The 24,691-nt window shown below is 39.4% G+C and overlaps 1 protein-coding gene across 11 annotated transcripts in view; it reads left to right on the top strand.

Annotated features, from left to right (window-relative positions):
- Positions 1-24,691, top strand: part of KAT6B (lysine acetyltransferase 6B) — a 173,464-nt gene that overhangs the window by 13,605 nt on the left and 135,168 nt on the right. For 10 of the 11 annotated variants that reach the window (XM_036438178.2, XM_036438176.2, XM_036438172.2 and 7 more), the window contains one exon: positions 920-1,797. In XM_036438178.2, the coding sequence (XP_036294071.1) occupies positions 1,177-1,797 (621 nt within the window). In that variant the 5' untranslated portion in view covers positions 920-1,176. Of the gene's footprint in view, positions 1-746; positions 758-919; positions 1,798-24,691 lie in introns of those variants that run through there. The other variant, XM_036438173.2, reaches the window with a different exon arrangement.

The raw sequence follows: 24,691 nt of genomic DNA, 5'->3' as shown, positions 1-24,691 counted from the left end.
ACCCAACTCCTAGGCCAGGAGATCTTTGCAGGGGTACTTAATACCAGTTTAGAGGTCCAGAATGATTTTTGTACACCAAGAGGTTCTCAGAGAGCAATACATACTACTGTCTCCCTGCAGTCAGATTTGTATGATCCTTTCATTGAACAGTTTCATGAGTTAACTGGGTAGTAAGATACATAGAATGCTACATTATTTAAAAGATAAAGGGTTTGCTATTGTGTTTATTATGTTTTTTTTAAAATAAATTTAATTTAGAGAGAGGAAGGGAGAGAGGGATAGTGAGCTAGAAATGTCAATGATGGAGAGAATCATTGATTGGCTGCCTCCTGTACATTCCCTACTGGGGACGGAACCTGCAACCCAGGCATATGCCCTGTCCAGGAATTGAACTGTGACCTCCTGGTTTATGGGCTGCCATTCCACTACTGAGCTACACCAGCTGGGCGAAATTTTCTTATGTGTGAGGCTTGAGAAATATAATATCTAGCTGAAATAGAAGAATCAGGATTATTGCTTTTTTTAAGTTTAAGATTTCTTAAAGTAAGTTTAATGCACTTCCATCAGATTTTTTTTGTATCATAGACTTATTCTTTGATGTTGAATACTTTCATGTGTTTTTATTACTTTCAGTAAAGGTTATCCATTAAATATATAACTTAGATGTGATCTCTTAAATGCCCCATAAGTGACCTAATTAAATAATAAGTGAAAAATCCTAAAAAAAAATATTTCTCAGACTGAGACCCAATTTCTGGTTAGAAAATATAGTCACTGAGACTTTGTTAGATAATGCTTTCCTGTTATTAATTTTGGGATCACTTTGCATTGGAAAAAAGTAATACTAAAGAGTCTTTTAACTTATTTTTAGAAGTTCTTTATTAAGAGCCTTCTCCCCCCCCCCTTTTTCTCCTTTAAGGTCTTGAGTTCCTACTTAAAGATGTTCTTCGCCCGAACGCAGTCTTTCCTGTTGGTTAAATAAGACATCTGCCGACACTGCCTGTTGGTCCTCTTTTAACCTCTTAAGGATGGATGTTTGTAAGATGTTGCTTCCTATGTTCTGGAGTACTCTGCCCATTTGTTGAATTGTAAATGACTTTTAAACGTGCAAGTTCAGTTAAATACAAGGAGAATCTCTATGGGTAACTTTTGTGTTGAAGAAGTCATTTGTCAACCATGGTAAAACTTGCAAACCCACTTTATACAGAGTGGATTCTTGAAGCTATACAGAAAATAAAAAAGCAGAAGCAAAGGCCCTCGGAAGAGAGAATCTGCCATGCGGTCAGTACTTCCCACGGGCTGGATAAGAAGACGGTCTCCGAGCAGCTGGAGCTCAGCGTTCAGGATGGCTCCGTCCTCAAAGTCACCAACAAAGGCCTTGCCTCCTACAAGGACCCAGACAACCCTGGGCGCTTCTCCGCGGTCAAACCGGGCACTTTTCCCAAGTCAACCAAGGGGTCTAGAGGAACGTGTAGCGATCTTCGCAACGTGGATTGGAACAGACTTCTAAGGAGAGCAATCGAAGGACTGGAGGAGCCCAGCGGCTCCTCCCTGAAGAACATAGAGAAGTATCTCAGAAATCAGAGCGATCTCACAGGCACCACCACCAACCCGGCCTTCCAGCAGCGGCTGCGGCTGGGGGCCAAGCGCGCGGTGAACAACGGGAGGTTACTGAAAGACGGGCCGCAGTACAGGGTCAATTATGGGAGCTCCGATGGCAAAGGGGCCCCCAAGTTCCCCAGCGCTTTCCCATCCTCGCTCCCACCTGTCAGCCTTCTGCCGCATGAGAAAGACCAGGTAAGTGAAGAGAGAATGTTCATGCATTCTCAATACGGCCCATTCACCTTGTATAGTTTCAGCTACGTTTTATAAGGACCAAAGTTCTAAGTCAAGTTTGACCGTCTTACAATATAAAGTGTTCTGCATTGTTTTACAGTAGATTGAGGGTTTCTTTGTTGGTTGATTAAGAATTTAATGTGGTTTTAGTGATTTGTGATTTTTTTTAAAAAAATATGTTTTTATTTATTTCAGAGAGGGAAGGGAGAGGGAGAAAGGTATAGAAACATCAGTGATGAGATTCATTGATTTGCTGCCTCCTGCACGCCCCCTACTGGGGATCAAGCATGCAACCTGGGCACGTGCCCTGCAGGGAGTCGAACCTGGGACCTCTTGGTCCACGGGATGTTGCTCATCCCACGGAGCCACCACAGCCGGGCTGTGATTTGTTTTTTTAAACTCTAATTATTAACCTGATAACCGATGAGCTCTTGAAGAGATCAGGATAGATAACTTTAATTCTCCTTCCTCAAGGCAGGATCATATATATTTTTAAAAATCTAAGGAAGGCCACTGTATATTTTTCTCTTTTTATTATTTATTATTTATCTTTAGTTTTGGTTTTATTGAGGCATAATTGACATTTTCCTCTTCTTATATTGAGAGAAGAATTTATAGGCCAATTATTTTAATACTGATAGTCTATGCATTCCTAGAATTGTTTTAATATGTGACCTAAGTTCTGCCTATTTCAACTTGAAGTCATTTATTATTGCCAACTTCTTAGAGATTGAAAGTGGATATTTTGTCTCATAACATTTCTTATACTCTTTGGTTTCTCTGGGCCTTATGTTATTTCTGTAGTATTTGTACATATATAGCAGATTTCTCCTTAATTACTGCTATACTCCTGCTCTTTGATTGAGTGGGATTTTTCTTTGTTTTGTTTAAAAGCTACTGAAATCACTGCCCAAAATAAATAAAAATAGAGCAGTAGCAAATTGTCTATAAAAATCCAAGCCCTCCAGTTTTCAAGCTTGTTGTCTGCCCTTTGTGCAGGTGGATGCATTTATATCAGTTAACTTTACGTCTTGTACAACTTTCCCCATTGGATGGCAGGGTGGCTGTAAATGTTAACTACATTTTTAGAAGTGATGGAAATAGAACTGTTAGGAAACATTGTGCTCCTGGTGGGTATTTTTTCTCTTTGGATACTGCCAGCCTTTACGATTGACCTTACTTCCCCCAGTGCTTGAAGCTGATAGGGACCCAGCCCTAGAAACTGGGCAGGACCAGGTGGTTTGCCTTTCCATGGACCACTATGAAACCAAGAGTTTATAGCTTAACTGTATTTTCATTTTATTCGTTTTCCTCAACATTTATTTTACCCTTTGGTGGTATTTGTGTTTGTGTCAAGGACCAATTCTCAGTTCTTTGTGAGAGAATGTGGACATAAAGGAAGAAGTCAACCTATGAAATTTTCTTTTAAATAAACTTGTTTTTAAAAAATTACAGCAAATGACTCAAATCCTAATTCCTGTGTCTGACAGAGCCACACTAAGCACTTCTGTTCCTCATTTAATATTTTTATAAAAGTGTATCCCTTGAGATTTCTCAAGGGAATATAGAGCCATTTCTTGATGGATTAGAATAGCTTTGGTTTTAAAATATATACATTCATTATCCTAAGGTATATTAAGGTTTTATGATGATCAGGTATGTGGACTAATTCAGGCAGCTTTAGGCAATTTAATGTTTCAAAAATTTTGTGATCCAGGGGATATTTTTACTTGTGATAGAGGAATGACTTCAAATTTTCCACAATCCCTTTCCTTCTCTTTCACCTTGCCACCATTTCTTGCTAACCTTATCATTTTTTTTTTTCCACAGCATCTGTACTGAAGTATTTTTAGTCTAGGAAAATTCATGTCTGAAAGTGTCTAGGATTGAGAGCAGAGTAATTTATTGCTTAGCATGCAATTGTTACTGCTTTTTTTTGTGATGCTGATCTTTAAATTGTCCAGTTGGCACCATCATATCATAAGGAAAGCTGAGAAAATGTGTCCTAGAATTTTTGCTTGATGAAGTTTGGAGATCAGTTGTATTCAGTAATTATAATCTAGTTCTTAAAAAAAAAACAAAACCAAAAACACCCAAATAAGTGAAAATCAGGTCAAGTAATTTTGGCCACAATGTATTATTGTATGTGCCATATATTACAGTAGCATTTTTTCTTTTAAAAAATGTAATAAAAACTACACCAAAATTGTCTTTTGAGATTGCTAGTGGTAAATAGTTTAAAGCCATGTAAACTTGCTAAGTAGGTATAATAAAAATTCTTAATCTGGGCCCATGAATGAGTATGGGGAATGTATACCACTAATCCCCTGAAATAGAACAGTTATGTGCATCCACATGTTTTTCTAGGGTCGGGGTCTATAGTTGTTTGTTTTTTTAAAATATATTTTTATTTTATTTATTCTTATTTAAAAATATATATATATATTTTATTGATTATAGAGAGGAAGGAAGAGAGAGAGAAACATCATTGATGAGAATCATCGATCGGCTGCCTCCTGCAAGCCTCCACTGGGGATTGAGTCCACAACTCAGGCATGTGCCCTTGATTAAATCGAACTTGGGACCCTTCAGTTTGCAGGCCATCGCTCTATCCACTGAACCAAACCAGCCGGGGCAGGGTCTATCGTTTTTATCAGATTCTCAGAGGGATTCAAAATATCAAATAGCCAATGTGAACAGTTTTGGAATGTAGAAAATATTTTGAGTTTCTTGCCTAAAAGAAACTAATGCTAGTTTTCTTGCTTCTGCTGCTGAACTTGGATCTGTATTGGTTGTACTGTAGTTTTTGTAGATGGAACTTTTAAAAATATTTTTGAAAGACAGATTCTCACTGTTCTTGTGCTAGAAGCCTGTAGCTAGAAGCCTGCATTGTGGGAGGACATTTCTGATATAAATAGCAACTGTTTGTACAGAGAGAAAGTAATCTCAATTACAGTTTAGTCAACTGATGTCTTTCAAAGAAGCTGTTATTCTAGTTACTTTTGCTGAGCAGTTTCATTTAACTGTAAAAAAAAATTTTTTAAAGTAGTAAAAATAATAACTAAAATTTCTTAAGGGTTAAATGCTGGTACTATTCCAGGTGCTGTATATTTATTATCTTCTTATCATAATAACTGTGAGGGCTATATGATATAGGTTTTTTATCCTTACTGGACAGATGAAAAACTGAGGCTCAAAACCTAAGTAATTTGTCCAAGGTCACTCACAGAGCTGGTGAGAGGTGAAGCCAAGATTCTAACAGCCAGTCTGACTCCAGACCTTTTTATTGCTGGGCCGGCTATTGGCCCACAGTAGTGACCTTTCATTAACAGTAAAAGTATCTCTTCCAAGTTCTGCAGCTGCTTAGAAGCCATTTTCCCCCAACAAATACCTTTCTGGCATTTTAAATTTGGTAGTTTTTAAAGCACATACTGTTTATAATATTAGCAATATGGGAAAGCAGTAGGGAAAACAGTAAATCTGTGTCTAATTAGATTTAACATCATCATTCCTATGCATGTCTGCTAGGAAGAGTACAATGCAAGTTAAAATAGGAGGGCTCCTTTCCTTTCTGAAATGTAATTGCACATCTTCTGATAGTCTGGAATTCAAATTGGATATTACCACACTGGCTCCCTAGCATGACTTCTTTGTATTTGTTTAAGAAAGCTCTCTTTGGTGAGGTGGTACGGAAATGAATTAAACCACTGCAGATAACACTTTATCTTTGGCTTGGTGAGGGAACTCCTAAAGGATAGTATTAGTGTTTCTCATTAAAAGTGGTAAAGCTCAATTAGGTCAGATTATGAGGACTTTGGAAAGTCAAATATTCTCAGAGAGACTCCGGTTATCACCACAGACTTTGTAGCATTAAGATTCCTTTTAACGTTGGGCTTCAGCATTTTTATAAAATCAGCTTAGTTCCATTTTATTTTATTTTATTTATTTATTTATTTTAAAATATATTTTATTGATTTTTCACAGAGAAGAAGGGAGAGAGATAGAGAGCCAGAAACATCGATGAGAGAGAAACATCGATCAGCTGCCTCCTGCACACCCCCCACCGGGGATGTGCCCGCAACCAACGTACATGCCCCTGACTGGAATCGAACCTGGGACCTTTCAGTCCGCAGACCGACGCGCTTAGTTCCATTTTAAACAGAGTCCTTGGTATTTCACTTTATTGGGAATAACTTCCTACACTTATTAAGGATCAAATCTTGGTATGTTTGTAGTATAGCAGGTAATATATGGGACCCCTCATTCTGGCTACATGGTTGGAAAGGGAGATCTTCTAATATCAGGCCGGGCTTTGATTTAAAAAAAAAAAATTTATATATATATATATATATATATATATATATATATATATATATATATATATATATTATTGATTTCCGAGAGGGAGAGGGAGAGAGAGATAGAAACATCAATGAGAGAGAATCACTGATCGGCCGCCTCCTGCAAGCCCCCTTACTGGGGACCGAGCCCGCAACCCAGGCCTGTGCCCTTGGTTGGAATGGAACCCGGGACCCTTCAGTCCACAGGCCAATGCTCTATCCACTGAGCAAAACCAGCTAGTGCTGATTTTTTTTTTTAAGCAATGAAATGGCTATTAGAATCTTACAAAAATAGTCAAACATAATTACAAAACAGTAATGCGTCAGTGAGAAAAGGAGTCTTAAAAGGAGCACACATGATCGGAAGCATGGCCTTGGCTTGTTCTGTTTACTCTATTTGTCCCCCACACCCCTTTTAGGGAGATATTTGGTTATGGTTTTTGGCAGTGATATTAGTATGAAATATTTACATAAACAGAAGATTAATGCACATCATACTTCAGTTACTTGGGTTGTATAAATGTCATAAGTTAAAGGGCTTTACTTTTAGATTTCCTTCACTTTTCTCCATTCTATCCTCTAATCTCCCGGCCCATTATCTTTGCCCCAGAAGACGGACTCTCCTCATCTCTCTGGACTTTACCCATCGCCTGTTCTTTGTGAGGCACCATTCACTTGTCCACATTGTTCCAGCTGGGGCAGGCTTCCAGAAGTCTCTCAGCCCTCGGGGAATCGTTCATAGTCTCAGACAAGTCTGCCTCTTTTTTGGCAGAAGTGTGTGTATTTTTTATCTGCTAATTATGTAGAGTCCAAATGTCCTCCTCTCTGTTGTCCTTCTTAGTTTCCCTTTGAATTTGTCTCCTTTGTATTGCAGATGTCACATTTCTCAAAAAATGCTTAGCTAAGCGTGTTCAACCGAGAGTTGGATAAAGCTCTGAATATTGCAAAATATGCTCTTCCGCATAACCTGAATTTCGGAATCGGTATGGATGAAAGTCAGCTATAGAATGACGGAAGTCAGACAGAAACCTTTTCTAACGTGAAAGAACAGATGAATCAAAACTTGCTGTTCAGGGTCAGGGCAGGAAAAAGTCTGTAGTTCATATTGTTAATTAATCTTCTGAAGTTCTACAAAATTAGAGATCTGAGGGCAACTTGTGTGAGCAGTTAGTACTAGTTGTCTGAGGTATTGTTGAGAGAGCACTTGAATTGTCTCAAACTAGTTAGTTGGGGTAAGTGAAAGGTAAATGAGGAGTGAATGGGCCTTTCTATTGCACTCCGGGGCATGGCAGCTTGATCCACTTTAGAGCTTTTATCAAGATGGGACTTGTCTGGAGTTCTAATGAAGTAGGCTTCAGGTAAAGGAGAAACAATATCAGAGACTTTTTTTACTCTTAAAATGAGTGTTAAACATTCCTTTCTATTCTTTAGATCTTAGCTGTATTTGACACTTACAGCTGCCTTCTCTGCAAGGCATGACCCTGACATGAATGATACAGATCAGTATTTTCAGATTTCCTAATGGTATTTGCTTCCAGGCATTGAGGATGTGAAGGATATGGTTTCCTGGTTAATTTTGGATATTTTCAGGAATTTACTCTCGTATTCCGTATGTCTGATAACAAATACAGCTGTATTTGTTATACTTTCAGTGCTAAGAACATCTATACTATATAGCTTCAACGTTATGTAACAGTTAAGTGCTATTTGCTGGTTTATTCTGATTGTATTTTGGGTGGCAAAGATGTGTGATTTATCCTTTACAGATTTATTTAATAAATAGTACATTTAATGCTTCTTAGAATGAAAGCGTGTTCTTTTTTATGTGTTTTAACTTTGCACGTAATAATGTATGAGGGATACATGAAAAAATGGGATTCTTATTGCAATAGCAACCTTAGGTTGTAGTAACATCTGTGACTTTTTGTTTTGTTTATAAACTTGATTTTCTCGCCTGTACATTAAACTACTGTAGATTTGATGGAAACTGTTCTTCTCTCGTTACACCAGTATTTAAAATGTGAATCTGCATCTTCTCAGGTACTTTGATCTCTGCAATCTATTGATGTCTTCCTGTACATAAATATCAATTAGCTCACTAGATTAAAGTTAACAAATGAGCCAGCCATGTAATTTGTGACATTTTGAGTTAGAAAGGCCATGAGGGATATGTTTTTATTTGTGTGTGGGTGCTCTTAGCTCATTGTCTTCAGGTGATGGCATTTTACATTAAGACAAGGAGGTATGGCAGTGCAAATTGCGAAATGCTAATCACTGTGATTGTGCTGCTGCTTTTGGGACTGGACTTCTTTCTCAAAGAAGTCTCCAGGAGTTGCAAAATGTACACTGTTGTTTTTCCTTTCAAGCGAACCTTTTAATTAGCAGGATGTTAATGTCAACTATGACTTTTTGGGTTTGTTTTATGAAAGGTACTATTTTGAAAATTCTGCAAAATGAACCATAGTGACAAAAAGTTCTGGAGTGAGTGAAATGGGATTTCAACTGTGAGGCTGGGCTCTCCAAGGCTATAAAATAAATACCAATCAATGGTCTGAGTAAAATCCAGGAAGGATTTGTGTTAATTTGACAAATGGGTTTAGAATTCTTGAGCCATTATTTTTTTAGAAACCAGCTTTGTTCATACATCCTTTCTCTAATTTGCTTCACTTTTGATCTTTGATAAAACCAGCTGCAATTTTGTTTCATTAACAAACTTAACTGGTTAACAGATGTTTGTTTTGGCTTGATTGTGTCCTTTCTATTAGAAACAGCATAAGCATACATAGAAATCATGCTGGGCCCTTTCCTGTCTGCAGGAACACTGGTGTTTCAGAAGAGCAACTTAATTTTATTTACAGGTTCAATTTTTGCTCCTCTATAGTGTAGGTATATTGCCGGTGTATATACACAAACATTTTAGCTCTGTTTCCCCTGCCTGGGAGGTCTTTTGTTCCTAATCCTCCATCTGTTAGTTTAGTATACCCCGCCCCTCTTTTTCTAGCATTGCAGCATCTTAGGATGCAGGGACCAGGTATTGCAGAAAGGGTAATTGAGATATCAGTGACTCTTCCACAGTTCTTTGGGCCCAGCCTGGTGAATTTAGGTAATTTCTTCCATCTTCTTTGATGTCGGTACACCACCATATGGAAAGCAAAGAGGCCTCCAGGAAGAAGGTGAGCCTTGGTCTGGGCTGCCTGTGATACTCGGAGTGATGTGGGCTGGGAGCCAGAGGCAGCACTTGAGTGTTTCCGTAATGGTCTCTGATGCGGCTGGTCCTGCTTTTTGTCCAACGTTTACTGCCACGCTTCGTGGCCCTCTCAGATCATGAATGGGAATGATGAAGATCAAAAAAAAACAGAGGAAACATTAGATGGGGTAAAGAGAAACAATAGTAAGAGAAGCAAAGAGTGCCCAGGTTAAAATTCAGCATTAAGGACATCAGATGATGATTCCCGTTTGATATTTGACCCACCTGTCCCCCAAATTGGTGTTTTGATACCATGGAGGAGCTCCTACCTTATATCAAAACCCAACCCTGGCTGCTGAGCTTTGAGATGTGAGTAAAGCAGCCCAAACAGTATCTGCTAGTAGAGTGTGGGCTATTGCTACATTTCTTCTCTCCCCTGGATGTATGTGTATATGTTTTTATATGTGTAGATATTTACCCATTTTTATATGTGTATGTATTTATGCACATGCTCAATTTGTGGCTGAACTATTTGAAAATATATAGCAAACAATGATATCAAGATATAATATTAAATTATAATAATAAATTATAATAATAACTATATATCAAGGATTATTCTCCTATACAACCACAATATTATTATCTCATGTAAGGAATTCAACAGTGAAACTAGAAAGTTACCTAATAGTCCATATTTTCCCCAAAGGCCCCAAAATGTCACTTTAAACTTTTGTATGATCTAGGATCCAGTTAAGGGTGACACATTGCATTTGGTTGTCTATCTCCTTGAATATAAAACAGTTTCCTTCTTTATTTTGCTTTTCTCATCAGTCATATTTTTTAAGCATTTAGGCCAATTGTCCTATAGGATGTTCTACAATTAGTGTTTGTCTGGTTGTGTCCTCATGATTGGTTCAGGGTAAACATTTTGGCAAGAACACTGCACGGGTGATGTTGTCGTTTAGAATACATCTTTTCAGGTTATGTTATTATTGGTGGTGCTTTTTCATCAGCTGGATAAGGTGGTGCTTTTTCATCAGATCTCTTACTAAAGGCACCTTTTTCCTTTTTGTAGTTAGTAATCTATATAGTAAGCATGTCAAACTCACAGCCCACGGGCCGTATGTGGCCCACAATGAATAATTTTGCGGCCCTGCTAATAAAATGGTGTGAGCAATTATTTATATTTCTGAAAGGAAATAAGTCTCCTATCAGATCCAGAATCACTGACATTCACCTGAGGTCAGTTTTGAAAGTAATCACTGCGAACAAGATTTCCCCCGAAGTAGAAAAGGTAGCAGCAGAGAAGAGATGCCACGTGTCAGGAAGAAACCATTAATTTTATCATTGCTCTTGTTCTTTTTTTTTTTTTTTTTTTAATACTATACTTTTCAAAATAAACCCACGTTTCTATGAAAATTGAATTGAAGCTTTTTTTTTTTTTTTTTTTTTTTTGTGGCCCACATAAACTTAAACCTTGTTTATTTGGCCCGTGTTAGCCTTTGAGTTTGACATGCTTGCTCTACAGTGATAGTTGAGGTGTGTATGTTTCCTATTACTGCTGTAACAGATTGCCATAAACAAGTGGCTAAAGCAATGCACGTTTATTGTCGTACAGTTCTGTGGTCTGAAGCCCAGCATGGGCTCACTGGGTTTAAACCACTGTCAGCAGGGCAGCATTCCTCTGGAGGCTCCAGGAGAGAATCTGCCTCCTCACCTGTTCCAGCTTCTACAGGCTGCCTGCATTCTTTGGTTCATGGCCCCTTTCCTCCATCTTCACAGACAGCAACATTGCATCTGTCTAGTTTTCCACAGTCACATGTTTCTCTGACCATGGCCTGGACAGCTTTTCAATGATTCATGTGATTAGGTGGCGCCTGCTTACATAATCCAAGATGATCTCCCCATTGCAGAGTTCTTCATCACAGCTGTATGGTGACAGATTCACGGGTTCTTGGCACTAGGAAGTGGACATTTGTATGTGTGTGTGTGGGGGAAAGGGGCGATATTTTGCCTGCCACACAGTGGTTTCCGTATCCTCACCTAAATCATTTTTTTTTTTTTCCCATTGGAGGTTGCAGATCTTCGAAGCTTTGGTGTTCACTAAGTCTGCTTAGAAGGGATGACTCAGTCGGTGGGAGTAATGCTAGTTGAGGGCTGGGAGTCTAGAGAACCGAGTTCTGGCTCTGATGGTGCATCCTGATCATTTCCATAGTGGCCGAAGCAGGACTGCCGTCTGCTTCCGGTTCATGTTTATTTACTCACCAAAGAACTGAAAAATGGAGTTGGCAATCATTGCTTGAGAGTTTTTAACATTTGGAGATTGGATAGCCAAATGTTTTCTGAGAAGTGCACTTAAAGTGTAGAGAAAGGTCTTTCATTTAAAATGCCCATAGATGCATGAAAATAAAAAAGTCAAATTATGTATATAGGCTCTTTGGTGACATTTTAAAGATTAAGGAACATTTGGAGAATTTTGTTTTGTTTTGTTAATCCTCATCTGAGGATTTGTCCATTAATTTTTTTAGAGAAGAGTTAGAGAGACACATCAATTGGTTGCTTCTCTCACTTGGCCTGTCTAGTGGCAGGGATCGAGCCTGCAATTGAGGTACATGCCCTTGATTGGAATCACACTGAGAAGTGCCTGCTATCCACCGAGCAAAACTGGCTAGGGCAACATTTAGAGAATTTTATGTCTATCATTTAAATGTGAATCTCCATTAGAGAACTTTAGATAGGCTGAAAAATAATTATTTTAAAAACAACAATATCATATGTCAATCATCCTATATAATAAAAGCCTACTATGCTAAGTGTATGACTGTTCAATTGACTGTTTGACCAGTTGCTATGATGTGCACTGACCACCAGGGGGCAAACACCCTGACCCGTATAAGTTAACTTGCTGCTGGGGTCAGGCTGATCAGGACTGGGCGAGATAGGCCAGACACGCCCTGGAAACCTCCCATGGTCCCTCCCTGGCTGACCCACCTCCCTGGCTTCTAAAACATTTCTTCTAATTAATTCCTTTCCATGGGCACGAATCTGTGCACCAGGCCTTCTAGTATCTTAATAAAATTGGGCAAAAACATGCAGGTGGATGTATATTCTTTCAGGTCTTAGTAAACACTCAGAAAACAAATATCAAATCAAGATTCACAAAGGTAGTTAACCTTAGGAATCCTCCATTTCCTTTCATTTCACAGTATTTTAGTATGTAGAACCTTTTGCAGTAGCTGCAGTTGGTTGGAATGCTTTGGAAATACTGATGGTTGCAATTGTTAAAGAATAACTGTTTAGTTATCAGCCTATAAATGTGCTTTCTAGAGCTGATAAAAAAAGATGATCTCATCTGATGAGCTCTGACCCTCTGTAAACCTTCCAACTTATTTCATTTTCCACCAGCTACTGAAATATAATAAGATGCCAACAATTACATCCTCACAAAGCATTTATACCAACTTATAAAATCACCTCTTTATTGGAAAATTGTGTAACATCTTGATTTCAATTTAACGTGACATGTTGGTTCGCAATAAATCTTGTTTGGGTATGAACACAAGCCTGGAGGCAATTTGCAGAACATTGATCAGGTGCAAATTGTATGTATTTTTCTAGCTTCTAAAGATTTCAGAGCAAAACGAAACAAATTGTTATCATCGAGACCACCACTTTTTAGGTCGTTTTTAAATCTCACATAGAGTATCACCATGTATCTTATGAGAAGTGCCTTGACTCTCCTGAAATCCATGATTTGTGTTTTGACCATTTAAGTTCCTCATTTCCTTTCATCATATCAGGTGAAATATATACAACAAAAGCAAAAGAACATGGTTAAAAATATGTACTTGTGCCTTGTAAATATGCATAATAAACAGCTCTGCATGAAACATGCAAGAAGAGAGGTTAGTATCTTCTTAACTTAGTGCTTCCTGTATATCAAGTAATGTTCTATTGTAAGTATTTTATTTTTTTATTTTGTATTTTTATTGATTTTTCACAGAGAGGAAGGGAGAGGGCAGAGAGCCAGAAACATCAGTGAGAGAGACACACTGACCAGCTGCCTCCTGCACACCCCCCACCGGGGATGTGCCTGTAACCAAGGCACATGCCCTTGACCGGAATTGAACCCGGGACCCCTCAGTCCGCAGACCGACGCTCTACCACTGAGCCAAACCGGTTTTGGCAGTTCTAAGTATTTGATATATACAAAATAATTTTACATGAACCCAAGGTAGTACTGTTATCAGTGGAATTTTACAGGTGGAGAATCAGGCCAGCTGAGGTACCTGGCCCAGGAGTACACGGCCCAGGAGCTGGTGTTTCACTCCTGGCACACGAGCTGGAGTCCAGCCACTTCACCCCCACCTAGGTGTCTCCTTTATTTGGATGACACCAGCACGGATCTACTGAGTCCTTGTAGCATAGAAAGCGCTGTACTGAGCACTCTAGAAGTTACAAAATATAAACCATATTCAAGCGGTAATTAAAATTACCAGTTGAAAAATGCCAAGATGTACAGCTATGCGATTCCTCCCCCAGCGAGCGCTTTTTCAGAGTGATTGAAATGTCCTTTTCTTCAGCAATGAATAGGAACAGCCAGCATTTACATACTGCTTACTGTGAGTCAGGCACCACTGAAAGTGTTCTGAATATGATAACTTGCCTGGGAGGAAGTTCTGCTTTTCACTGCTGGTTTGCAAAGAGGGGCTCAGAGGCACACGAGGTAAAAGGACTTGTCCAAAGTGACAGAGCTATTGTGTGGGAGAGCCAGGATTCAAACCCGGGCATCTTGGTCCCATAGTCTGTACGCTTCACCATTATACCACGTGGCCTCTTACTTTCCTCATGAAGAAAAACTTTTGTTAAGCAAAAGGCATTAAAAGGAGTTACACACAGGTTCTTATAAACCCGGACCTCTAAGTGACTAAACAGTGTTTATAAAAGGAGTCACTGAAAAAAACTTGTTAAAATTCATTTAAGGTGGTTTTTCCTAACCCATGCTCTGAGGTAGAAGGAAGTACAGTATTCTTTAAGATATTAATGGTGCCAGTAATGTTCTGAGAATGAAAGTCCCTGAGAAGTTCTAACCCTCAGTTTCCCAAGATGATTCGATGATGGCCCTCTTCTCCTCTCCCTCTCTCACACAGCCACTCACTTGTCCGGACATGTTTGCATTTGGTAACATGGCTGGGATGGTGCTGATGTAAGTGAGGTGACACTGCTAATCCCTTTCCTCCACATACACATCCTGAAGAAAACCAGTGAAGAACTGAACTTGGAGTTTGTGTTTCAGAATAGGAAACCAAAAGTCATCAGATTCATTCCTTGTCTCTCATGAATTAATTTATTTTACTTTTTAAAAAAAATATTTCTTATTGATTTCAGAGAGGAAGGGAGATGGAGAGAGAATCATTGATCGGCTGCCTCCTGCACGACCCTCACTGGGGATGGAGCCTGCAACCCCGGCATACGCCTTGACCAGGAATCGAATGGTGATCTCCTGGTTCATAGGTTGATGCTCAACCACTGAGCCATGCTGGCCAGGCGTGAATTAATTTAGTCAAACTTGTGTGATAGTTTTTTAACTGTAGAATAACATTTTAGAGTTGCAGGCAATTGTTGAGATCACTCCGTTCAGGGATTTTAAATTGAGGTCCAAGGACTCCTTTCAGGGGGGTAGTGAACCCCTTAAATTGTATGTAAAATTCTGGGCTTACATATGAGTATTTTTCTAGAGCCTACCACCTCTCCCCTTCTTCAACAGGTCGGTTGACTACTCAGGCCAGTGGTTCCCAGACTTTGCTGCACATTTGGATCACCTGAGGAGCTTTTAGAAGTTCCGATTTCCAGATGACCCCTCACACCTATTAAATCAGAGTGCTGGGGGTGGGAGCAAGTATGAGAAGTTTTTGAAGCTCTCTGGTAATGCCACCGGGCAGCAGAAGTTTGGGAATCGCTGCCTGGGGCTAACTTCCTTCTTTTATAGTTGGGCAAACAGGGTCTGCCTATGTGGTCCAGGAAACAGTGCAGATGTGTTAATTGGGCAGGGCCTAGTTCTTAAGTAGTAAAAGAGATCTTAGAGGTCGTTGTAAAGGAGTCTTATGAGGAATTGGGTCAGGAGCCGGAATTCTTAGCTTGAAATCCTGACTTTTCCACTGGGCAAGTCTAGTCTCTCTCTCGGTCTGCTCAGCTGACAGACGCATGGAGATAACAATGGCACAGACCGCACAGGGAGAGTTTGCCCTGAGATGGAGAGCAGTGGGCTTCCCCTGGGCCCTGACAGGAAGGGCAGCTGAGCAGAGGCCAGGGCACCGGGAGGGGCAGCAGCCCCTGGCACCCCGCCTTGGCCACCCTGCTCTTGAGGGAAAGTGTCAGTTGATGTCCTTATCACCTTCTAGCGAAGACCTCCTCTCCGATTGGAGACTTGCTCTGGTCAGAGGCCGCGAATGGCTAAAATCCGCATTTCTGTGCCTTCTGTTTTCTCCATTATTTAAACGGTCAGTCAAAGAATCTGTTTTCAGAGTAACACGTGCTCGTTCTATAGACTTTCACAGCTCCAGAAAGGTTCAGGGATGATACACTATGACTGCAGATTTCACTCTAAAGAGAGATACTGTTAGAAGTTTGTATTTTTTCCCAGGCTTTCCCCCTACAGGTATATAGCTGTTCTTGTTATATTTAAGTAAGAAGAGGAATATCACAGCTATATAATTTTGCTTTCTACATATGTATTTTGCTCTCTACATTTAACATCTGTTGTAAGCCCTTTTTCGCCCCCCATATTCTTTTTAAAAAATATATATATATTTTTATTGATTTTTCACAGAGAGGAAGTGAGAGGGATAGATAGTTAGAAATATTGATGAGAGAGAATCATTGACCAGCTGCCTCCTGCACACCCCTTATTGGGGATGTGCCCGCAACCAATGTACATGCCCTTGACCGGAATCGAACCTGGGGCCTTTCACTCTGCGGGCCGACGCTCTATCCACTGAGCCAAACTAGTTTCAGCATCCCACATATTCTTGATTATTCTTTGAAGTGTGATATTAAATGACTGATGGTTATTTCTCATGTTTTTGTTTCACATTTAGGATGTTTCTACTTCTTTTATTAAGCTATTACAAATAATCATGCTACTAAAAATTTGTGTACTTGGGTAACTATTTATTCTAGAATAGATTGTTAGAGGAGTTGTACTGGAGCATGACTATGAGTTTTTTTTCCTAAGACTTTTGGAACATATCTATTGTCAAAAGGTGGTCTAAAAGGTAGTACCAATTTATACTCTTGGGCAGAGTATGAGAGCCTTGGTCATCACTTGCTTCCTAGCCCTTACTTTTTTTTTTTTTTACATTAAAAATCATTCAGCTTTATTAATAAAAGTAATAGACTAAAGAAAACATTGAAAGGCAACTGTAGGGTTCATGGACAAAATACAGATTATAAGCAGTTAAGAAGCATTCTGATTCTTTTGAGATAATGATCTTAGAGCTCTGGTTTATGAGATTTAAGACTGAGGTGAATGTAGAGTTATTTATTTATTTGTTTGTTTGTTTGTTTATTTAACAGCCTCACCCGAGGATATTTTCCCCATTGATTTTAGAGAGAGTGGAAGGGAGGAAGGCAAGAGGCAAGTGACCTGAACAGTACAGCATCCCTATTCCCAGGGATTTATGGAATGCATAGATCACTTGAAATCATTTGCCCCTAAATTCTATGGGTCTCTAGACAGTCTTACCCAGCTCTGTAGGTCAGCCTGTGTTTCACTAAGTTCTTATCATTTTGTGAACCTGAGGGTTCAGAAAAGGGTTTATTGTAGCTTATTAGCCTTTGCTTGAATGACATAAAAGTGCATTTGTCAGCGAGCCCTGCTGTATTAAATCCGACGCAGCTGGAGGAGCGTGGGCTACCTTTTGGGCATGCCGAAAGCTGCTGCCCGTCAGACTCCGGCTCCTGCTCTGTGATCTGACCTCTCCAGCCACCTCGTTCTCATCAGTATTGCCCAAAGGTTTACACTGGGCTTGAATTTCCTAAATTTACTTAATTTCCCTCCATTGTGGCCAGAGACAAAGTTTGTACGATTTCATTCTTTTTACATTTATCGAGGCTTGCTTATGGCCTAACATATGGTCTATCCTGAAAAGTGTTCCATGTTTATTCTGTTGTTGTCGGGTGGAGATATCTATAGATGTCTGTTAGGTCAGTAGGTTTGTAATGCCATTCAAAATTTATGTTTTCTTCTTTTTTAAAAAAAAATACTTTTTTAATGATCTCAGAGAGGAAGGGAGGAAAGAGAGATAGAAACATCAATGATGAGAGAGAATCATTGAGAAACATCAACGATGAGAATCATTGATTGGCTGCCTCCTGCACACCCCACACTGGGGATTGAGCCCACAACCCAGGCATGTTCCCTGATTGGGAGTCAACCATGACCTCCTGGTTCATAGGTCGACACTCAACCACTGAACCATGATGGCTGGGCTACGTAACACCCTAACTGCTTTCAGCAGTGGCTGAACCATTTTATATTCCTATCAGCAATGTACTAGGGTCCTAACTTTTCCATGTTGTTATCAACATTTGTCTCCACCCATCCCCTTTTTAGTAGACTAATGCTCCCTTGTTTTCTTTTTTAGAATCTTTTTGGCTAATTGTGCTTGCTTGTTTTTCCACATAGATATTAGAGTCAGCTGATTAGTAATAAAAAGATCTTATGATTTGATTGGAGTTTTCAGTGTATAGAATGGTATTCTTATAATAGTGAGTCATATATTGGAGAACAGGTATATATTTCTACTTTTTAATCTATTCTTTTACTTACATTTTTAAAAATATATATATTTTATTGATTTTTTTTTTTTTTTTTACAGAGAAGAAGGGAGAGGGGGAGAGAGTTAGAAACATCGATGAGAGAGAAACATCAGTCAGCTGCCTCCTGCACACCCTCTACTGGTGATGTGCCCGCAACCAAGGTATATTCCCTTGAATGGAATCGAACCTGGACCCTTGAGTCTGCAGGCTGATGTTCTATCCACTAAGCCAAATCGGTTAGAGTTACTTACATTTCTTTATTGTGGAACATTTTAAGCCTATGTAAAAATCAAGAGCAATGCTCACCTTTACCAGCTATGGCAATAATTACCACGTGACCAGTTAGTCTCCTTCCTACCTACTCCCCCAACCCCTGCTACTAAATTATTTTGAAGCAAATCCCAGACATTATCTCATTTTATCTATAAATATTTCTATAATATAACTATTATCATCCATTAAAGTCTTTTGTATGTGAGTTCAGGTGTGTATAGAGTGTGGGTAATGTGTACTGAAGGATTTTAACCCTGTTAAGTTAATTCCTAGGTATGTTTTTTTTGGATTGCTCTTGTAAATGTAATCTTCCATTACACTTTTTAATTGGCTCTTTTTTTTTTTTAAGACAGGAAAGTTACTGATTTTTATATATTAATTTTGTACTTAGCCACCTTAATGAATTCTCTCTCTCTTCTTTTTGATATAATACATTTTTGTTTATTATCTTGGGTTTTCCAGGCACATAATGCTGTGATCTGCAAGTAATGATCATTTAAATTTTACTTTCTTCTTTCTTATTTATATATCTTAAATCTTTCTCTTGTCAGAATTTTATCAGTTCTAATACCTCCTCAATGATGTTAAAGAACACTGGTGATAGTGGATATATTTTGGGGGAGTTCCTTAATACAGTGCCTATTTAATCAAAGAGATGGGTTGGTTATTTTAAACACTGACTCATGCTTTGGCATGTATCTATATGGCCTGTCAATGATCTTTGACTTAATCCATCCTCTTTCAAGGCACTATGAAAATTAGGTCTTTAAAAAATATATTAAAAAAAAAATTAGGTCTTAAGCCGAGACCGGTTTGGCTCAATGGATAGAGCATCTGCTTGGGGACTGAAGGGTCCCAGGTTCGATTCCGGTCAAGGGCAGGTACCTTGGTTTCGGGCATATCCCCAGTAAGGGGTGTGCAAGAGGCAACTGATAGATGATTCTCTCTCATCAATGTTTCTAACTCTCTATCTCTCTCCCTTGCTCTCTGTACAAAATCAATAAAAATATATATTTAAAAAAAAATTAGGTCTTAAGCCCTGGCTGGCTTAGCTCAGTGGATGGAGCATCGGCCTGCAGACTGAGGAGTCCCAGGTTCGATTCCGGTCAAGGGCATCTATCTTGGTTTCGGGCACATCCCCAGAGGTGGGTGTGCGGGAGGTAGCTAATTGATGTTTCTCTCTCATCAATGTTTCTAACTCTCTCTCTCCTTCCTTCTCTGTAAAAAAAAATAAATAAAATATATTTAAAACAAAAATTAGGTCTTAAATGTTTTCCTTCATATTTTGTGCTATAAATATGAGTTAGTAAACATTTTTTTTTTCCTTTGTCAATTATTTAGATTCTCTCCCCCTACCCCTCCTTCAACCTTTGGTTAGTTTGGCGTTTTTCAAACAAAAGTGTGCCTCCCTCACAATTTTGATTAGTTTCACATAATGTCTGAATATTTTAAAAAGGCATAACAACCAAATGTCATGCGTGGACCTTGGTTGGATTCTGTACCAGAAATTGGGATAATTAGGTACATTTGAATTTGGACCAGATCTTAGGTGAAATTAAAGCATTAATGTTAATGTTCTTTGTATGATGATGGCATTTTGGTTACCTATGAATATGTTCTTGTGAATTAGGAAATGCCTTGGGAAGTATTGAATGGTGAAGGGTCATGCTACTGCCGCTTGCTTTTCAATGGTTCTACAACAAGCATGACCAAAGTGTGTGTGTGAACAGTTACAGATCGATACAGGTGTGAGGATAGGAGGCAAAAGTGTGAACAATTGGTAAAGCTAAAAATTCCTATAGACTTGAAATTTTTCAAAATGTAAATTTGGAAAAATACATTTAATTAAACTACTCATTAAACATTAAATTACCTCTCTTTTTTAAAAAAAATATTTTTATTGATTTCAGAGGGAGGAAGGAAGAGGCAGAAAGAAATAGAAACATCAATGATGAGAGAGAATCATTGACCGATTGCCTCCTGCATGTCCCCCACTGGGGATTGAGCCTGCAGCCTGGGCATGTGCCCTTGACCAGAATTGAACCTGGGATCCTTCAGTCCGCAGGCCAACGCTCTATCCACTGAGCCAAATCGACTAAGGCTGCCTCACTTTCTTTAATAGATCTACCGAAAGGAAACTATATCATTACCATAAGTGGGAAACAAGTATTCCTTGTCATAAATAGAAGGTATCTGTAAAGGTTATTTTTAAAAAGCTGTATTAAAATGTGGTTGGACACTGTTATCTGCCAAGGCTTTGAGCTCGAGGCTTGCTCTCTCAAAGGAAGATTAACAAACATTAGAGGGGTGTTAAAGACATGTCAGTACCAAACTGAGTCTCTCCTTGACTAATGGGAAGGAAAGAGAACAGCTTTCTTACTCTCTTAGGTCACCTCAAATATCTCACGTCTCACGTCAAAGCTTGAATCTCACACTTTGGGAAGTCGCTGCATCTGTTGATTTAAATGTAGTGTGTTAGAAAGAAAATAAAATTCTATGGTGCATTTTTTTATAGTGCCCATTATGTTTTTTGTTTTTTTTTAAACCTTCTATGTTGAATTATCATGATCATTATTATCATTTGGTAGTTTGGATCAGTGCAGATGCATTTGAATGGTATCTGGCCTAAGGCAGAGGCCAGATTTTGCCGTTTAAATGGTTACTTCTTTCTTGCTTGCTCTGAAGTTGCTCTTCTAGTTGGGTTTTTGCTGTTGCTTTCCCCCCCTTTCTCGATTCTTTCCTGCTGCATTGTTCCTGCTGTTATTTGGAAGCCACTGGGTCGCCCTGCCTCTTGAACAATGAAAGGACCCAGATCGTGTCTGTCTCACATTTTGTTATCCCAGAACAAGACTCAATTGAATAAAACATATAACCCATCTGGCCTGGAAATCTCAGTGGCACTAAAAATAACTTACTAGCAAGTTGTCGGATCATGATATCTTGAGATTTTTTTTTTTTTGAAAGTTCAGCGTCTTTTTAGCCGTTGCTAAGAGAGACATGTCATTGACACGAGGGACGTTTCATTGACATGAGGGACACGAGAACACGTCTGTGTGCTGCCAGTTTTATAGGCCTCTGGCTCTGCCGCCTTGCAGATGGTTAGACTCTGGGTGGTGGGTGAGTGTGGGCTGATTATCTTATTGAATTAAGGTAACCCTTTGTCGTTTGGTGAATTCTGCGGGCCAGTTGGTCAGTGAGCAGCTGCTGCAAGTGGCTTCGTTTGGGGTTTGAGGCACACAAAGACGGTCTTGAGGGGTGGTCAGTCTAATCCAGGTATTCAACAAAGCACAGGGACAGCCTCCTTCCTCCTTTGACACTGTTTTCTGTTCCGATGGAACTGGCTTAACAAAAACGTTCTTACTTTCTGCTCACTCAACTAAATGATTTATTGAGTGTGGACGAATTTTATTTTATTTTACCTAATGTTTTAAGTTGAAGAAAATGCCCTCTCATAATATTGGATGTTAGAGGCATTCCCATGTTAAAGCAGAATCTGTGTTTGAAGCTGAAAGATAGACGAATGGAGCTGTTGTTTTCTTAGTTTATTTTTTTTTAATACATATTCTGGAAACTAAAAAGCATGCCTTGGAGATAATGACCTCTTGGCAAATTTCAGCTGTGTAATTTTTATTGGTAGGGCTGTTTTGTGTTGAATCTGTCATATTTTCATATGGATTCTGTCTTAATTTCTGGAAACTGTTGCAGGAGGCTTTATTTTTAATAAAGGGATTCTTAATTGTTTTCAGCCAATTGCCAAAATGGTGTGGCTCAGCCCTCCTTTAGCCGAGCTGTTCTTGGACTGATCTTTTTGGTTTTACTCCTGGTACAGTGTAGGTGGCCTCCGAGAAAAGGACTGTGGCCACCAGTTGATTTGCTTATTGTGAAGAAATCATTTCACAATGATTGATGAGGAGCCATCTGATTGCTCTGGTTTGGTCATCTGTTTGTTTCAGAGGAGACTTTTGATTCAAAGCCCATTTCTTCATCCGGATTTATAAGCTGGCAATGATCAAATGTTTACTTAAATTTATTAAGCACATATTCTGTGCTGGCAACTGGGTTTGGCCCTTCTCATATGCTCTTTCATTTTATCCTCACAACCGCTTTACGAGGCAAGTCTTATTAGCTGCGTCTCCGAGATGATAAAACTGCCTCCCCAGCCGGGAAGTAACTTGTCCAATATCACACGGCTAATTAGTGCCTGGGCTGTACGGGAGCCCAGGGCTCTCGTCTCCAAAGCTCATGCTCCACTTTGCCATGCTGTTATGTTAATGAAGATCAGCCTTGTTACTAAGCCACAGTTCTTTAGTCAAGCCTGAGAGTAAACTGAAAGTGGAGGGGTTCAGATTCTATGTCTGTGCTTTTCTGAATTGGAGTAAAAGTAACTTAATAGGTAGTTGGCTTCCTTGTACACCTCATTTACTTTAGAATAATCAGGGGTCTTCAAACTACGGCCCGCGGGCCACATGCGGCCTGCAGAGGAGTCTGATCCGGCCCGCCAGGTTTTTTGGGCAGTGAGCGCAGCCGAGGTGTTACAGTAGGAATTAGTAGTTCATATAGTCCGGCCCTCCAGCTCTCTGAGGGACTGTGATCTGGCCCCCACTTTAAAAAGTTTGAGGACGCCTGCTTAGATCTTCCTGATAATCAATATCTATATCTCACGGAGTTATGTATGATACACACTCTCTTCATCAAATTCTAGCCCAAGACATCAGATTCTATGTCTATGCTTATCTTAACTATGGTAAAAATACCAGAACAACGTTAAAAAATCTGAAGTGTGAACAACACTGTTCCTAATTTTACCACCTGAACAGCGGTTTTGTTTTTGTTTTTCCCTTCCAGATTTGTCTATGTGCATGTCCTTTACGTTAGTATAGTCTATAAAGCATACAGATTAAACCATAAAATATATAACTGAAAACATCTCTGTAGCTGTACATTCTGCTTTTTACAATAGAAAGCACACTATTTCCTTTTTTAAAAAAAATATATTTTATTGATTTTTTACAGAGAGGAAGGGAGAGAGAGAGCTAGAAACGTCGATGAGTGAGAGACATCGACCAGCTGCCTCTTGCACACCCCCTACCGGGGATGTTCCCGCAACCAATGTACATGCCCTTGACCAGAATCGAACCTGGGACCTTTCAGTCCACAGACCGATGCTCTACCACTGAGCCAAACCGGTTTCAGCCACTATTTCCTTTTTAAGAAAATATATTTTTATTGATTTCAGGGAGGAAGGGACAAGGGAGTGGGGTGGGAGAGGAATAGAAACATCAATGATGAGAAAATCATTGATTGGCTGCCTCCTGCACGACTCAGGGGGCTGGAGCCCACAATCCAGGCATGTGCCTCAACCAGGAATCCAGCCATGACTTCCTGGTTCATAGGTCCACCATGCTCAACCACTGAATCACACCTGCTGGGCAAAAGCGCACTGTCCTATATAATAAAGGTGTAGTATGCTAATTGTCCCCTCAACTGGGAGTTGTCTGGGAGTTCAACCAGGGGGCGGGGCCGGCTGGGGGAAGGGAGGGAGTACCCAGCCGCTAGGGATCCTACCAGTGCACTAATTTCGTGCTCCGGGCCTCTGGTAATTTCATAAATATTTTCCATTTTAAGTGCGATTCTTCAAAAAGGCTTTTCCTAATCTCCTTGAACCTTCCAATCTAGATGATGTCCTTTTAGTAATTCCACAAAATACTCTATACCTTTTCTTATTAGCACTTACTATAGCCTATAATTATATATTTATTATCTGGTTATCTTTTAACTTCATTTGTCTCTTCTAGCTGGAAAAGCCCCACAAAGACAGAGATCTTATCTCTTTGCTCACATCTGTTGAATTAGTGCAAGTAGTTATATTATTTATTAGCTGAAATTAAGTTTCCATTTGTCACTCCATCACAGAAACAAACACCCTGTCCATAAACCATTGGACAGATTTTCACCAAACTTGGAGAATTTTTGGATGATCGTATGTTTTCTGATCCTGTGTCAGAGGTAGTGCACAGAGACTTTAAGCATGAGACTGAAGTTAACTGGCCTAAGGACAGGTTATTGAAATTTAGACCTTAGCTTGCATTTTGGATTTGCGTAGACCATGGTCTGTTCCATATCTGGATCTAGGATGAATGGCAACAGGATCTACTTAATGATGACTGGTGAATCTCCCACTGGTTATCAGCTGACTTCAAATAGACCCACTTGATCTTTTCATTTTGCTTGT

Source organism: Pipistrellus kuhlii, unplaced genomic scaffold (genome assembly GCF_014108245.1).
Source record: "Pipistrellus kuhlii isolate mPipKuh1 unplaced genomic scaffold, mPipKuh1.p scaffold_m20_p_15, whole genome shotgun sequence".
Lineage (NCBI taxonomy): Eukaryota > Metazoa > Chordata > Mammalia > Chiroptera > Vespertilionidae > Pipistrellus > Pipistrellus kuhlii.
This window is presented reverse-complemented; position numbering and strand designations above follow the sequence as displayed.